Genomic DNA, 16,005 nt, shown 5'->3' on the forward strand with positions numbered 1-16,005 from the left:
AAAACCACTATTAAAGATGAGCTCAAGATTGAATCTCTCTCTCCTCAGCTGAATAAGGTATATGGTTCTCCAATAAAGCTATTTGCTATATCCTCCTCTTTCACCTGCAATTATACCTGGCAAGTATGTATTTTGAAGAATTACAACCATATCACTACACAAGTTAATGTCTCAGTACTATATATACACACACAAGAAAATCTGGCCAATTAATAAGGTCACAGATTTTTACAGAAACATGCAAATGGAAAAGAAATTACCAGAAAACCCACAGATAATTGGGAAAAAGCTGCATGCAGCACCAAAAGCACCATATCTGACCACATTCTGGAAAAGAACCCCCAGACCTTTACTTAAGAAATCAAGTTGTTAATGAAAAAATATCAACTACGAAACACTTCAAACATTTGGATTAGGTGTAGCATGCAGGCTTTTTATAGTACTGTCTCACTAATGTTAGGTAAAGACTAGAACACGGGAAGCAAGATTTTAATCAGAAGTTGTAGTATTAACTTAAAGTTGCCTTTTCTGATGTTGAGTCATGCAGAGATTCTATACAGAACAAGTACTTGAGAACTGAAATGCTCAACCCACTGGTACTACTCAGCACTTGCTGCACCTGGCTGTTAATACTGGCTGGTTAGGGATCAGTTTCAACATAGCTGCTTCAGAAGGGAAAATGTCCTCAAGTTCTGAAAGTAACTATTGAGGTGTATATTATTCATCAACAGCACCTTTGCTCCTTCCTTTTCACCCTTCACATCTCATGATCCTAGAGAAGAAAATATTTCTTACAAAGAAATCCATTACCTCAGTGTCTGCCTGACCTTCCAAATGCCCCAGTGTGTTCCAAGACCAAAAAAAAAAAATTTCCTTGTCACCTTGAGACAGAGGCAGAAAAAAGTAAAAAAGAAGATAAAGCAGCACCACCAATACCATCAAAACCACTACTCTGTAAACAGGGAATAGCTGTATGCTGAGCCAAGGAAAGAGTTTCAGTCTCCATTTTTTATGAGGACTTTGGAAAACTTGCCTTTCTCTACAGATGTATAAAAATTAGGTTTGATATTGTCTTTCACACTTGAGCTTTTATTATACAGGCTTTAAAACCAACAGTGTTCTAAATACAGCTTAGACTGACTAGTTCATGATTTCACAGACCATCTATTTCTGAATGCCAAGATTTCCTGCTTTGATCATTGTTGACTTTCTAAAGGTTTGGAATGACTGATTGTGTGAAATACTGTCATTTGTAAGCACAGAAGTACATCATGTGAAAGCCTTTGTCAATATTAAGCACCTGTTTCACCAACATGCTCCTTCCATCTTCCTCTTGCAGTCTCTCCTACACATTCCCTCCGTGCATCCATGAGAGCCCTTTCCAACTAAGGTGAAACTTGCTGCTAATTTTCCTCCCTCCCTCTCTCCAACCACATTATCCACAGCACATACAAAGTGGCAGTTATTTCATATCCAAATCAGAGTCTGAACTTTATCCTTCCTCATCACATTTTTCTTCCACCTCAGTTCTCCACTGCAGTCTACATGTAGATCACAAGATTTTCTGCCATAATTTTCTGACCTAAGTAATACACCTGCAAGTTTTATATGGATTATTTATCACAGATGCTCTAATTGTATATATATTAGGGATGTGCGGGTGTATTTAATAATCTAAAGCAGCTGGAGATGCTCTTCAGATTAGATGTATTGTGAAAAGCTGACCAATTCCCCAAGAGCATAGATCTTACAATTTCAAGCTGGAGAAATTGTTAAAGAGGCATGCACACCTTTCCAGTTTACGGAACACCGAGTTCACATGAAGTTATTTCAATTTATAAACACTGAGCGATTAACAACACACTTTACAATATTAAACAACACTCCACTTGAATCAGGTCATATGTGAGATGCCAGGAGACAAAGCTAAGCTTAGACTTGTCTCTAATGGTTAACTTCTGATGGACCCAAGTTTTTTACTTCCAGTTTTTAACTACCTTGCCATGCATACAGTAATGCTGTTTGTACAAACATTTTCATTCTGACTCATGGCCACAGACTCACTGACTCAAGTTCTGTGAAATTCTATTAGAGACAACAGGTTCAACTGAAAATTGACTGGTTGATGGTTTTTTTGGTGCTGCCTTTTTTTTTTTAGTCAACTACGGAAGCAAATAATAGAATGTACAACAGTACTAGAATACAACAGCATTAGAATTTTCCTCCACCTCTCTCTGGTGGCTACTCCACAGAATTTTGACATGGCCTCAGATAAAATACTTAATAAGAGGTAGAGATTTAAAGTAAGAATACAGACTTAAGGCGGCAGAACAGAATTTACTGAGCCTTCCACAAGAGCCACCCTTGCTGATGTCCACCAATGAAAGCACTTACAGAGAACACAGTTCCAGGTAAGCCAATGTGTGATTTTACACAACAGGAAGATTTTCCATACTACATTTCCGTTGGAGTACTTGAAGGACTTGGACAGTGCCAACATCCCACATTTCTATATTATTCAGAAAAAGGTAGCGTACCTTCTCTCTCGTCTAGAGGTGAAAACTTATCTCCTCTACATTCCCATGAGCATTTAGTGTGTAGAAGCTTCAGTTCTAGGCCTGAGGCATTAGAACTGGTTCATCAAGTGAGGTTAACTCAAAACCCCTCTATATTCCTAGCTCAGGCTACACAATGAAAGCTAAAGCTCCCTTTACACTCCTAGACAGGGATCTAGCAAAGAGTCACTGGTTCCTGGTGAACTGCACTGGTAGTTGCGGCTGTAAACTCATCACAGGCACATCCTTAAGCCTTATGGGTAGCTTCCCACACAGTGGGCCTGGTGTAACCTCCTCAAGCAAGACTTGCTATTTCCGCAAGGGGGAGAGGCACCTAAAATAGACACCAACTTCCTTCCCCAAAGTCCAACAATTTTACAGGCACGTTTTTCCTGTTTTAAAAAAAAAGTATTCTTTTTCTGTAAGTACTACTTACTTTTGTAGTACTTACAGAAAAAAAAATGCCTTTAGACTTCTTAATTGTCCTTTAACTAATAAAAAGCCAGATAAGTATTTTGCATTTGCAATTAAAATGCTACTGAAATTGTGAAGTATCACTAGAAACGTGCACCTCTGGAGCCTCTATCCTTCTAGACACTTAGGCAAAGGTGCACTGGGCTGTGTTTTGGGTTGTAAAGTAACTTTTGAATGTCTAAACCACATGCAAAACAAAGGATTGAATGCACTGGTTCAAAAGTTCCTATCTAACAGCATCTAATTTGCATTTCCCAAATATCTTAAACTAAACACAAAGAAGTAAAGCGCTATATAAGGAAAACTTTTGCGACTGAGAAAATCAGATGTTTAATCATTTATGGAATTTCTGAAAAATCTAATGTATGTAATTCTTCAGAACAAAGAATTTTCATCCAAGTTCCAAAACTTGCCTGAAGTTAGAGTTATCTGCATAAATGCATCACTTTTGCTTTAAGTTTACCTAAATTTTAGAAATACACATGAAGGTTTCATACTTGCCTGGAAATATCAGTATGAAACAAGGTATTTATGAATGGTTGCTGCTTGGGACACAAATTCTACATTATTTCTACACAGAAGTCTCACATTCCTCCAAGACAGTCAGTTTTGGTCAGGGGAAATTTACAGTGGCCTGTTTTAACAATCAGGAATTTAGATGTGCAAAAATGTTCATAAGCCACTGTCTTTAAGGCAAAAAACCCCTACCCCAACTAAAGTATTGATGCCTAGGGAAACTAGATGAAAATTTGTTTGTCTTTTGGATAGGAAAAAACCAAAACAAAACCAAGGACCAGCAAAATAAGTTTCAGTACATGCCTTAACAAACAGGAGCATAAAGAGATTCATCCAGCAACAATTATACTACACTGTGGAAATAAGATGACCAGGAAAAAAGGTGTTAAAAAAAGTGCGGGTTACGGATGGACATCTTTATGACATTACATACTGCTTTCTGATCATTTCAGTTTCCAACTCTGCATGTTGGTTTCCTGCTTCTGTGTAGGTAGAGTAAGACCAGCAGTGCTGAGAAGACAAACTTCCAGTCAAAGCACAGCCCACGCAGACCCTTTTGCAGTGGCCTGCAGACCCAACTGCCAATGCTCCACCCAGAGCTTGAGCTGAGCCCTCTGTTCCAGCAGTGCTAGAACACCTTTCACCCACCTTGGCCACTGGCACCCCAGCAAATGCACATCGGCAAACGTACACGGAGCTCGCGTTTTCCAAACTCGTTCTCTGTAGCGTGGCAGGCCACAAAAGCTGAGGTGCAGACTTGGGCCATGTTGGCTTCACCCAAGGGACCTCCCTCCCCTCCTCCACATATTCTAGATCCACTGTGCCTCCCGGAATCGTGTGCTGACCAAGTGAGGGACAGCACTCCCTCAAGAAGAGCAAACCTGAGAACAGAAGAGTCTCCCTGGCTTTATGGAGCGATGCAGAAAGACAGCTAGAGTGAGGAGGTCAAGAACACAGTCAGCACATATCTCGATCTCATCTCACAGACAAATTACCTTGCTACAGTCCTATTAGAAAAGCATCCGTCACTACTGCCCTTTCCTCTTCAGATCCAGGACTCTACAGAGAATGTCATTCCACACACCAACTGCTTTCATACCCTGGTTCTTACCTGTTCTTCTTAAGCATCCCTGTCACCTATGCAATCCCTCCAACATTCAATTAGTCAAAAAATTGAGGGATGGATAATGCATCAATTATACCCTGGCTTTTCAACCCCAGCAATTTCAGTAAAAATCCTCCCAGCCTGGCTCCTCTCCCCAGATTACAGTCTGCAGCCATTAAATAACTGATTATGGGGCAACCATTATTCGGCGATTATCGTAAGCAATCAACATCTGTAAATGGTAAAGACTGCAGGCATACCTGACGGTTTCAAATCCTATGGATTTACAGAATCAGTGCCTTTTCAAAAGACAGGGAGAAATACAGCCTTCATGAAAAAACACCCATAAATTTAACTACAAAGAAAAAGTAACTTGAATTACTGCTGGAACAAACGTATTGCTAAGTTTAGGATTGACTATAAACTTACATTTTATGGTCTTTGAAGAAATTTGCTATTCTTAATATTTTAAAGAAAAAAGTACACAATTGTTATCAGCTGCTAATCTTACAAAGAATAATCCTGTCTAACCACACAAAACATTTCAACAGTTTTTTTGTTTTAAATCATCAACTAAGGAGTCCTAAACTCTAATACTCTGTAGTGGCTGTGAGGCCACAGTAAGACCAATTTTGCCTTTATTGGAGAAGAACTTCACCTACTTGCAGGAATACTTCAGTCTCTCTTTTATATTCAGTAAAACACATAGTGAATATTTTATCAAATATTAAGCAAAATACATATTCTTTAGTACTTTCCATGTTGTCTTCCCTTGGTTAAGGTAGTCTTGTCAGTCAAGCAAGTGCAATTAAACTTCACGTTGTACTCTACTGAACAAGCTTATATTTGTCAAGCATGAAATTTATATGCTGTATTCTGATCAGCAACCCAACGAAAAAAGATCAATATTGGTGCTGCAGCAAGATCAAAAGGTACAGACAATAACTTGGAGACTCTGATTCCGATTGTCTACTTCTAGACCCCTGGGTGTTTCAGTAAAAAGCATGATCCGAGACAAACTATTTCAGACAAAAATACAGACACAAGGAGAGGACTGACCATTGCAACATGTAAGACGGGACCTGCAGAGAAGAGACCTAAATCCTGATCCACCTTGTACTCTCCTTGTACAACGCAAAGGAAAGGCCAGGTACAGGAATGGGACAATCACTCAACTCTGTTTTCAAGTTATTAAAAACTCCAGAACACTTTTTTTTTTAAGGTTTCCATGGTAGCATTCTTCCACTATGCCTTCATTCTGCAAGACACTGTCCTAGGAGGATGACCATGATCACACAGAAACAAAATGCAAATAACATGAATCCTAAGACTTAAACACATGAGTTTCCAGTTTAACTAGAAGCATTTGAGGATTAGAAAGCTCCAGGGAGAAATATCTCCTCTTTAATCTTGCTTTTTGTTTATTTTTAACTTGTAACTTTACAGCATCCTCTAAGCTCCATGGGAACCAAGGCCTATAATACATTTGCTTCCATTGTATTTTCTGGAGCAAAATCTTTAATTTCTTTTCTTTCAAGTCACCATAAAATTCAGTCACCTTATCTTATTGCACTTTTGCTCTTGGAAGCAGAGGTAAAAGAAACACTTAATTGCAACTTAAGTAGTTGCTGAATTTTAGTAGTAATACCTGAGTAGTTAATGCTGTCTTACTAACTGATGAAGTTTCCCCAAGGGAAGCACTGCCTGAATGCAAGAGGCTCTGAGAAGACTTTTTTTTTAATTCATCCCAGGCAGATGACAGTATAACACAGTGTAAGGTTGTGTACATAAAGATACTTCTTACATCTTTCCCCTCCATGAATGGCAATAAACAAGCAGCAAATGGCACAAAAATACCTGTATGTGGCAAGGTATGATATAGAGGCCGTGATCAGCATGTCCCACAGCTTTGTTATGCAAGCCTGTCTGCATGTTCAGCTATGAGCGAAGTAATTTAAGGTGTTCTATGTCTAGAAAGCATTAGGATGGCATCTGAGAGTATGTATCACAAAACAACTAATATATTAATGCATATATTTCCAATAGTTGTAATTTTTTTCTGGCGTATTTTGAGGCTGCTGAATTTTTATTTTGCCATTCTTTCAAGGGAAACAAACCAGCTATCAAATCTACTCCCATGTGAGATGACCATACATCAACTGTAACAACACTTCAAATGGGCACTGTTCAATGACTTTAAAAAGAGAGAAAAGTTTTTAAATTGCAAAGCATCCCATCCTTAGAAACAGAAAGAAGGCAAGATGAATGCACAGAAAGCCAATGTATCAAAACACCCCAACCTCTGCTTTGATACGTGACAACATACAATACAAACAGTGAAAACACATTAACTACTAAGAAGTCAAGTTATTGTTAAAGTCAACAATTAAAAATTACGTCATTTATTGCTGAAGAGGTTTTAAGAAAGGTATACTAAGCAAAGCCGAAAGTTAAGGCAGACCTGTGACAGGAGTGGACAGAAGAAAATGATGACCTCAGAAATTCAAATACTCTAATGAACACTAAGGAAAAGAGACTCTAAATCTGAGCTAGCACCAAAATGTTCATCACTCATAGAGCCAGAACTTGAAAAGCAAGGCTTATCCATAGAAGAATTTGCTGCATAAGAGTCTGAAGGAGTCAGTAGATTTAATTTATTTTAATTCACACATGTGAAACATACGACTATGTTCTTGATACAGAAGTTTTGCAATGCAAAACACGAAAACAAACAAAGCAATTATACCAGCCAACCAGAGCAAAACCAACTTTATTGTGCAAATAACACACTTGCGTAAGTCCCTGCATTTAACTAATGAATTACAGGCATGTAAATAACATAGTTACTATTTTAGCTACACAATGGGCTTACAGGTCACAGTATTACCTAGCCTGCCATTCCACCTTATGTGGCAAGATGAGCTATGCAGCAGGACTGCAGACACTCTCTGTAACAGGTAATGTATACATCAGATTGTGATACAGTTTAAAAAAAATCTAGTTTTGCAAGTAACCATCCATTAATACTATAGAACTACTACTCAAATATGTGAGTCCCTACAGCTTGACTGGGTTAGATCTATTTTAGACAGATACCCAAATCTGCGTAAGTCAAGGCAACTCTGATCATGACTGCACACACAAAAATTCTGCTTTCACACAGAAAAGCTTGCTACTGTACATTATTTTTTTCAGGTCAGTTTTTAGAAGGATAAAATACACACATGAAAACTGTCAAACTGCTAAAAGGAAAAAATAGTTGTACTGCCTCTTCCTTCTGATTTGTCATAGGTCCTTCTGGAGTCTGTTTCACACCAGTCAAAATACTTTGTTCTGATACATCCTTCCTTAACATATGTAAAAAGCAGTAGTGCAACCCACAATATCCAGAGCAGACTACAACCTGATTTCCATTGTTTGGCATGGACAGGGAAACAAAAGGAGCACAACCCAACTTGCTGCAGGAACAATAAAACACAAGCGCAGCAGGGGCTGCTAGTGGAGCAGAAGTGACTGTGGCAGGTTTTTACCCTGCAAGCTGTGACTCTACGTGACAGCCAGTCACCTCTCCAGTCTGGATCCCTGTACTCCTAAGAAAGCAGCTAAACAGCACTCCTGTAACAGAGGGCATCAGAGGGGAGAACACAAATTCATCATTCCAAGAGAAATGCTCCTTCCAGTGAAAAGACTTCACTGCAACGAATTGCTAAACACACACACAGGAAAAGCATTCCTTGTTTCCTTCTCATCATTTTTAAGGTTAGGTATGCACTGCAATGTGGAGGGCCTCACTTCAGCTTTGCTCCTCCCCAGGTTTGGCAGCTACACCAGAGAAGTCCTTGTGCAATTCAAACAATGTCCCTAGCCTGAACATCATCCTGAAACTAGTGTTCAGTCTGCAGCACATAAAATGCTAGACCAGTTGGGGGGAGAATGTGGGGGAGACAGTTTAAGGTGCTAGAAGTTTGTGGCAGAGGAGAAATGAACCCAGTTCTTCTGAAGCCTCAGACAGTACCCTAACTACTGGGATATGCTCCCACTATCATTTTGGAACTAGTGCTGTAAACCAGAAAAACAGACTTTGTGGTTCCCCTATATGAGTTCTATGACAGGACAGCTGGCATAGCTAGAAACGAATCTTTGTTTGCTAACTCACAGAGGAATAAAGACTCAAATAACTTTTTTTCAAATGGTCCTCTCATTCCTGTAACCCTTCTGAATTTGAAACGGACATTTCAGCTTATCACAATCTTGCTTCTAGTCAATCCTGGTTTCTAGGCTAATGAAGACAGACCAAAACAAGGTTCAGCACCTTCGAGCAAGATGTTACATGAATAATGTTTAACGAAAGAAGTTAGCTTTCTATTTCGAGAAGTAACTAGTATATAAATTTGCCAAATGAAGTCAGGCTGCCTTTTTTTTTTCCCCCTTCTTAGTTCAGCAATCCATCTGCCACAACAGATAAGGTAGTATGCTTTAGTACTGAAGTGCCTTCAAACCCATGCAAGATGTTAGTGAAGAGCAGGTAGAAATTACACCCCTACTGTCAAGTCTGAATATAGGCCTGAAGATTTCTAACACTGTATAATGCTACCATCTACTGGTTCACGTTACGTTAAACCTCCGAACTTTCCCTTCAACCCACTCGCCCTCAAAAAAAAAAAAAATCACAGTTTCTACAGAGGCTTAAAATAATTTTTCCATAGCAAATTACTAACTTGAAATTTTCTAAAGTGATTCCACAGTTCTACTCAGCTTTTTTCTTTTTTTTAAAGCAGGTACAAAATAAGTTAAAAACATTTTTAAACAGGATACACCAAACTCATCTACTCATTTACTTACATTCGGCTAGTTTCAATGTTTTCAGAGTGAGGTTCTCCTGGTGATCTGCAAACACAGATACAAAACCTTTAGGATCGTTTGTATTTTAAGTTATTACAATTTGAAAAAGGAATAGGAAAGGTGGAAAGTGATGATAATGTATTATTGCCACTAAAAGCATCAACTCTTATGCACTTGCACATATAATTGGTTTTGACCAACTCTAGAAGACAATTTATAACATAAAACCTGAGAATATAATTAATCCAAATTTCTCTAAGGAGGATAGCACTTTTTCCCCCACAGTTTACACGACAGCAGCCATTAGAGGAAAGTTCTGCTGGCAGTACTTCCATATTCAGGCTGCAAAGTGCATCAGTTCTGGGCTGATCCGTCATAACCACTTCTGTAACCAGAACGTTTACCCTAAGTTTATCAGGGATCAACCGCTACAGAGTCTCTGTACAGCTGGACTCCAAGAAGCAGCAGCTCAGGAGGAGGTCTCAATGCAATCTCAAAACAAGTTTCATGTCTTTCTCTACTTGAATTTATGAACATAATCTCACAGAGCAGAAGTGTTAAAGGCAACTTCCCGTTTCTCCCTTCCAGCCAACAGATCAGCCAGTAATATTCAGAATAAGGTCTTACTGCCTGGCATTTTTGAACACTCAACATCTGTATGGAGGTTGCCAAATCCCTTGACTTAACATACAGAGCAATCTAAGGGATATAGTTCCATAGAAACTTAAACAGGCTACACTACAGCTGTTTAGCTCTTTATTCCCATCATCTTCCTTATGTCAGCACTGATTAAAACCCACTTTTTTTTTTTTTAAGATTTTTTTTTTCCCCTCCCACTGGGACTTGCCACTACCCAGTGAGTTTGTAGCCAGATGAGCCAGGAGACAAGGCAGTACAAACAGCAGTTTTGACTTCAATCACCTTAAGCTGTCTGGAAATCATATCCTGAAGAACCTTATCCAATCTTCACTTGGGTATAGATTCTAGTTCAGTTGACCAGAACTGCCACGCTCTCAGTGCACAAGAAGTGGAAACAGAGCACAGCCACTACAGTAAAACTCTGTAGCTTTACAGAGTTTTGAACAAAAATGTCTTTCATGACAGAGCTTTCCCAGAACAGGAGTGAGCTAAAGTCTGGAAATAGAACTCTCTATGTTTCAACAGTTTGCTAGGAGACTTCAGTTAGCACAGCTAAGCAGCCTTTGCCATAGTTTTACTGGGAAAATCTTTGTTTATATAGTAAAGAAATTCAGCAATTCCATTCCTATGACTATCTATATGATTCTAAAGGCTATTGGAAATATCCACCTGCAGCCTGAAACATTTTCTTTCCCCCTCCCATGTTTCACTGTGCTAGCTTACTAGATGGTCCCACCTATTAAATTCTGGCCTGTTCTCCAAATTCTCCACTAAAATCTTAATTCCTTTACTGAGATACCAGATCTTAGAAACTTTCTGCATTTTACCAAACTACTATATTAACAGACCCAGTGCCTAGAAAGCATTTCTGGCAGACAACTTAAAATTCCTAGGCTAGCTGGATACTATGCAGTGACAGATGATGCAAACACAGGAAGTTATTTGTTTATATTCCACTATGTTATAAAATTTAACTGACACTAGGGACAGAATTATGAACTTACTATTCAACTAACTTGATACTCAGGCTTAAAAAGCAAATAACTGTTAACTGGAAAACAACAAAACTTGACCAATCTCAAAGTTTGGTCTTTATTTATCCCCTCCACACAGTATTTCTCTTACTCAATGAATTTCAGGGCTGATGAGAGAGTTGCTGAGAAAAATAATGCCCAACAGCAAAACAAATCAAAATTTCATTTCCCCAAGGACCAAAACAAGTCACTAAATACTTAGAGAGGAAAAAAAACCCTATTTTTTTTTCCACTTATTGTCCACCTAGGCACTTAAGTGCTAGAAGCTACACAACCTGAGGAGCAGTGGACGGAAGAGTATTTGTAGTCACGCTGGCTATTTCCTCTATTCACATCCAGGACAGACAGCAAAGAGCTTGGAAGTTTGAGGTGGTTGCTATCTTTGTTTAGTCATAGGAAATACAACACAATGCAGCTTTGGGTAAGAGTAGTGCTTTAAATTGCTATGAAAATACAAACGAAATAGTCGTGTTAAAACAAAAACATTAAGATTATTAATCACTGAGACTTTAAAATACACAGCAGTATGAAAAGTTACAGAAAAACTGCAGATTGGCATCTAAACATAGCATATAAAAAAAGGGAGCTGGGTGATTTGAAGCACAGACATGTAAACACAGTTATCAGTATATCCAAAATATTTTCCTATCCTTATCATTTGAGAGAGTTTTATCTGGGCTTTGAACACAGCGCAGTCCACTATTTGCTATTCTGAAAAAGTTTATTCTGTAAGACAAACAATATAAGAGAAGACAATGTTTCAAGAAAGTTCAGAAAAAATAAAACCTAGCTGAGTCAAAAAAGGTTTGGTCCTCTAAGACAACAGGGATCAAATGCCTTCAGCTTATTGTTTTCTAACATGAGCAGACCTACCATAACTATTATTTGCAGAACTATTAATGCACGTATTAACCAGATTTTAAAAGGTTTCAAATGACAATGTAAGCACCAAATCAAGTGAGCTTTCAGTACTTCTGAAAACTATGTGGAAGATAATCTAATTACAGGAACTGTACTTGTTTGTTGAGAAGCTATTTATCCTGCAATACCCAACTGTTTACAAACAAGATACCTTGTTATTCCTCTGAGCAGGCCACAGTACTGAAAAACAACTATATAGTATGGCAAGACGTCCTTTCATCATGCTTAATATCTGAAACAAGAGTTCTGTTCAGAGAAAATCTCAGAGCAAATGCTCTTACAAATTTCAGCTTTGAATTAGATCGCAGCTACTGATCACAAGACACCAACTAATCTGAACACTGCAGTATGAGCTAGCAAATTCAAGTGGTGGCTCACTTCCAACAACACAGGGAGCAACTTCTCCATTCTGCAAGCCACTCCTTAAACTTTTCTGTCCTACAGCAGTACAGTGGAGGTAAAGGTACACAAACCTACAAATTTTAACAACATCAAGCCTCCTGGACAAATACTTAAAAAAATTTTACAAATTCCTTAAACAAGTATACTAAATAATTTATACAGAATTTCAGTATGACAGTAAAAACCACCAGAGACTTTTAAGTGATAGTACTGCTCTTAAGAGCATGACACCACGGAGCACCACAGTGCTCATATTTTAAAAAGCAGGCAGGGACAAGCTAAGTTGCTTTGAAGTCACACTAAGCAAAAGTCAAGCTGACTTTGCCAGCTGACTTAATCTTAAACAAACAATATACCTTCGTACTATTTATAAAACTAATTTCAAGCCATACAAATTAGCTATTTTAAAAATAAACATTATACTAAAATTCATCCTGAGAAACAACACGATATGCTTTATGCTTACCTTTTACAAGCTGTGGCCATTCGGTGACATCAGGGTGATCACAATATTGAGTCACTGATTAAAAACGAGTTGTCACACCAGTCCTGTATCACGCTGGGCTAAGCATAAGCTTAACAACTCTAAATAAGTAAAAATAATTTAGTTATAAGTCCTTTACAAATTATTTCCATCCAGTCCACTAAATAAAAAACAAACCAGAAGAAAAATATTGATGCTAAGCATTGTTTTATCTGTGAGACTAAGACCTACTGTACAAAAATCAGTTCAGTTTGGAATGGCATTCCAAGACTTCTAGAGCAACTCACTACAGTACACTCAACTAGTGAACGTAAAAAGTCATCAACCTGTTTTTAGCCTCTCTAAAAACCAACAAAAGCAAAACCCATCTCTTGGGCCAGTGGAAAGAACCCGACATCAGGGCAACAAGCATTCAAAAATTTGGAAGCGTGCGTGTAAATATGAACTCTTAAGTTTTAACTACAGCAAAAAATCTGTTGTTTCCCTGCTACAACTCAATTAGTACTGGTTCATAACAAGGTTCTGTGTTTCCAGGGAAGCAACATGTAACTTGCACCTTGCTGTGTGCCTGTCCCCAAACCAAAATAAGCTAAAGCTATATAAAAGTTTCAGAGGAGCAACCTTTATCATCTGTGGCCAGTCTTTTAGGTTCTTTGCTCCATTTACACCACATGTACTCTCTCCTCTCCCTTAAATTTTCAAAAGTATATTTTACCTGTCAATTGTTTCCCGTGATCTGGCTCCACTGGTATAAATTGAAGGGTTGGTCCTTTACTTTGTCACGCAGGTGGCAGCCAGTGATCACTCAGCAATACTCGTGCCCAGAGCGCCCTGGGACCACCCCAGCTGATTACTTCCATGGCTGAAAGGGAACCAGTTAGTCTCTTACCTACTGCTATTATCTACTCTAAACTAAAGTTAACTGATAAAATATTTCCAAACATAACCCTCAACACTCAATTTACCCCATTCTCTCTCCCACCCAAGTTCCTAGGTGCAGTGGTCAAAGACTGTAAAGAAAAAAGGCCTCTGATGGACAGTCAGATCACAAACAGCATTATTCACTTTTTTGTTAATATGAAATCTTGATTAAAAATGAAATGTTACAGCTTTATTTAGTAAATAAAAAGTTATCTTACTTTCTCTAAACAGCCAGTAGCTATGAAACTAGACTTCTGCACAACATGTGAGAAGTTCATTCCTGTGGCTCTACCCCAGATGAATCCCCACGTTTGCAGGTTGCCATGCAGCAGAAGCCTCATAAAGAAACAAGGCACACAAAGGCTAGTGAGCTATTGAGGGCACACCCGCAGTTCTCTGCAACACCCACAATCACAACGATCTGGTGCAAATACTAAGAGAGCACATCAGACAGCTTTAGATGTTTCAGTAAAGAAAGCTTTTGTGCTTCAGTCTAGCCTATTACAACAGTATTTCAGTAAGGTCTTAGGTTTGATGAGCAATCAAGCATTCTCGATACTAATTCGTATCTGTTGACTTGTCAAAGACACGCAATCACTGCTCAGTAAGCAAGACGCATGGTTTTCTAAAGTTTGTCAGAAAAGCTGCTGGCTTTTGCCACCCTACTATGATTTGCCATTCTGCTACAAACCCTGCAGTGGAACAAAATTTCCCTTAGTTTCGGAATGATGCTTATTAGTTTTATCTGGTATATGTCCTGAGGTAGGAAAAGTGTCATTTACTTAGATTAACATCAGTAATATTTGAGTCTTCTCATATAAACACAAGTGCAGTGACTTAAGTAAAAAAGAAGCAGGCTACCAAAAGCCTCTGAAACAAAACAAAGGCTTCTCTAGTACCTATGTTTTATAGGTGTAAATTGTCAAAAGTTTAACTGAGTCAATGCCAGGAATACAGTACAATGAATAAAACTCAGTTGGAAAGGTTCTTCACCTGTCAACATTAAATGACAAATAGGGTAAAGATTTTCAAATTCACATTTGCTGACCATCAGCTGTACAGAAAAGCAAACAGCAAAAACCAACATGCTGACACAAACCCAAGAAGCCTCAGAACACTGCTTATGGCATTCTGATTGTTTAAGATCTCACAATATTCACTTTCAGGCAAACCGTAGCTTTAAAAAACATAGATGTCTACTCTAATAGGGCAGTGCTTTCTTCTAAAGTTAAATCTAGATTCTTCCTAAACTGATGTGAAATGGCTCCATAAAAATGCATTTAGAAAATAAAACCTCTTCTAACTCTTTGCCCAAGTAACTTTCAGTAAGCTGGTCAAAGAGGACCGTGGTGTAATCTTTAATGCCTTATTGGTTGGGAAACCCACATTCTATCTGACTGCTGGAAGTATCAGCTCACATTCTGGAGTGTGCCACATCGATCACTCCCTACCTAGATTTGTGTCCTACATCACTCAGACCATGGGTAAAAACTAGTTACAGTAGTCTTCCACTCAAATGGAAGCACATTAGAACAACAGGCTGACAGTAACCTTAGAGACAAGTCATGAACACGACTGTCAGCAGTGAAGGAACACAAAGTATTGGTGCTGGATTCAAAAACCATCAAATTTTGGAATGTTAAGGAATACGTTCTGAAGTGGCACCTCCATTATCATGGCCAAGACAAATTTTTGCCCAGGCCTAACAGAGATCCAATTCCGTTAGTCAGATTTACCACGCCACAGAACACAGTGTCTACAACACCTCTGTGAAGAGAATTAGCATCCAAACTGGCATGCATCTCAACAAGCTGAAGTTAACTCATCTAAATTTTGTAGTGACACTTGTATCTACAAATTGAATTAATGGTGGATCAGAGCTCTGAATCAGGTTGTTGCAGCACTTCCAGTCTGTTAATAGATACCTCAAAACTAGATTTGCTGTACTGGGGTCTAAAAATCCCATGCCACTTTTCAACAAACCAGATGCAAAAAGCCTTAATCCATCATTTTCCCTTCCATCTCCTTCTCATCCTAACTTCCCCACTTATCCTTGCTGCCACTCCTGTGGGACAGAATAGGATTAACAAGGATTCCCCAGTACAGATGAAA

The 16,005-nt window shown here is 38.6% G+C and overlaps 1 protein-coding gene across 1 annotated transcript in view; it reads right to left on the bottom strand.

The window, feature by feature from the left end:
* Positions 1-13,823, bottom strand: part of UBE3A (ubiquitin protein ligase E3A) — a 38,636-nt gene extending 24,813 nt beyond the window's left edge. Inside the window, exons 1-3 of the mRNA XM_010152139.1 lie at positions 13,688-13,823; positions 12,955-13,073; positions 9,493-9,537 (exon numbers count right to left, since the gene is read on the bottom strand). Of these exons, the coding sequence (XP_010150441.1) occupies positions 9,493-9,537; positions 12,955-12,974 (65 nt within the window). The 5' untranslated portion in view covers positions 12,975-13,073; positions 13,688-13,823. The remainder of the gene's footprint in view (positions 1-9,492; positions 9,538-12,954; positions 13,074-13,687) is intronic.
* Positions 13,824-16,005: the final 2,182 nt, after the last annotated feature.

Source organism: Eurypyga helias, unplaced genomic scaffold, assembly GCF_000690775.1.
Source record: "Eurypyga helias isolate BGI_N326 unplaced genomic scaffold, ASM69077v1 scaffold1755, whole genome shotgun sequence".
Classification (NCBI taxonomy): domain Eukaryota; kingdom Metazoa; phylum Chordata; class Aves; order Eurypygiformes; family Eurypygidae; genus Eurypyga; species Eurypyga helias.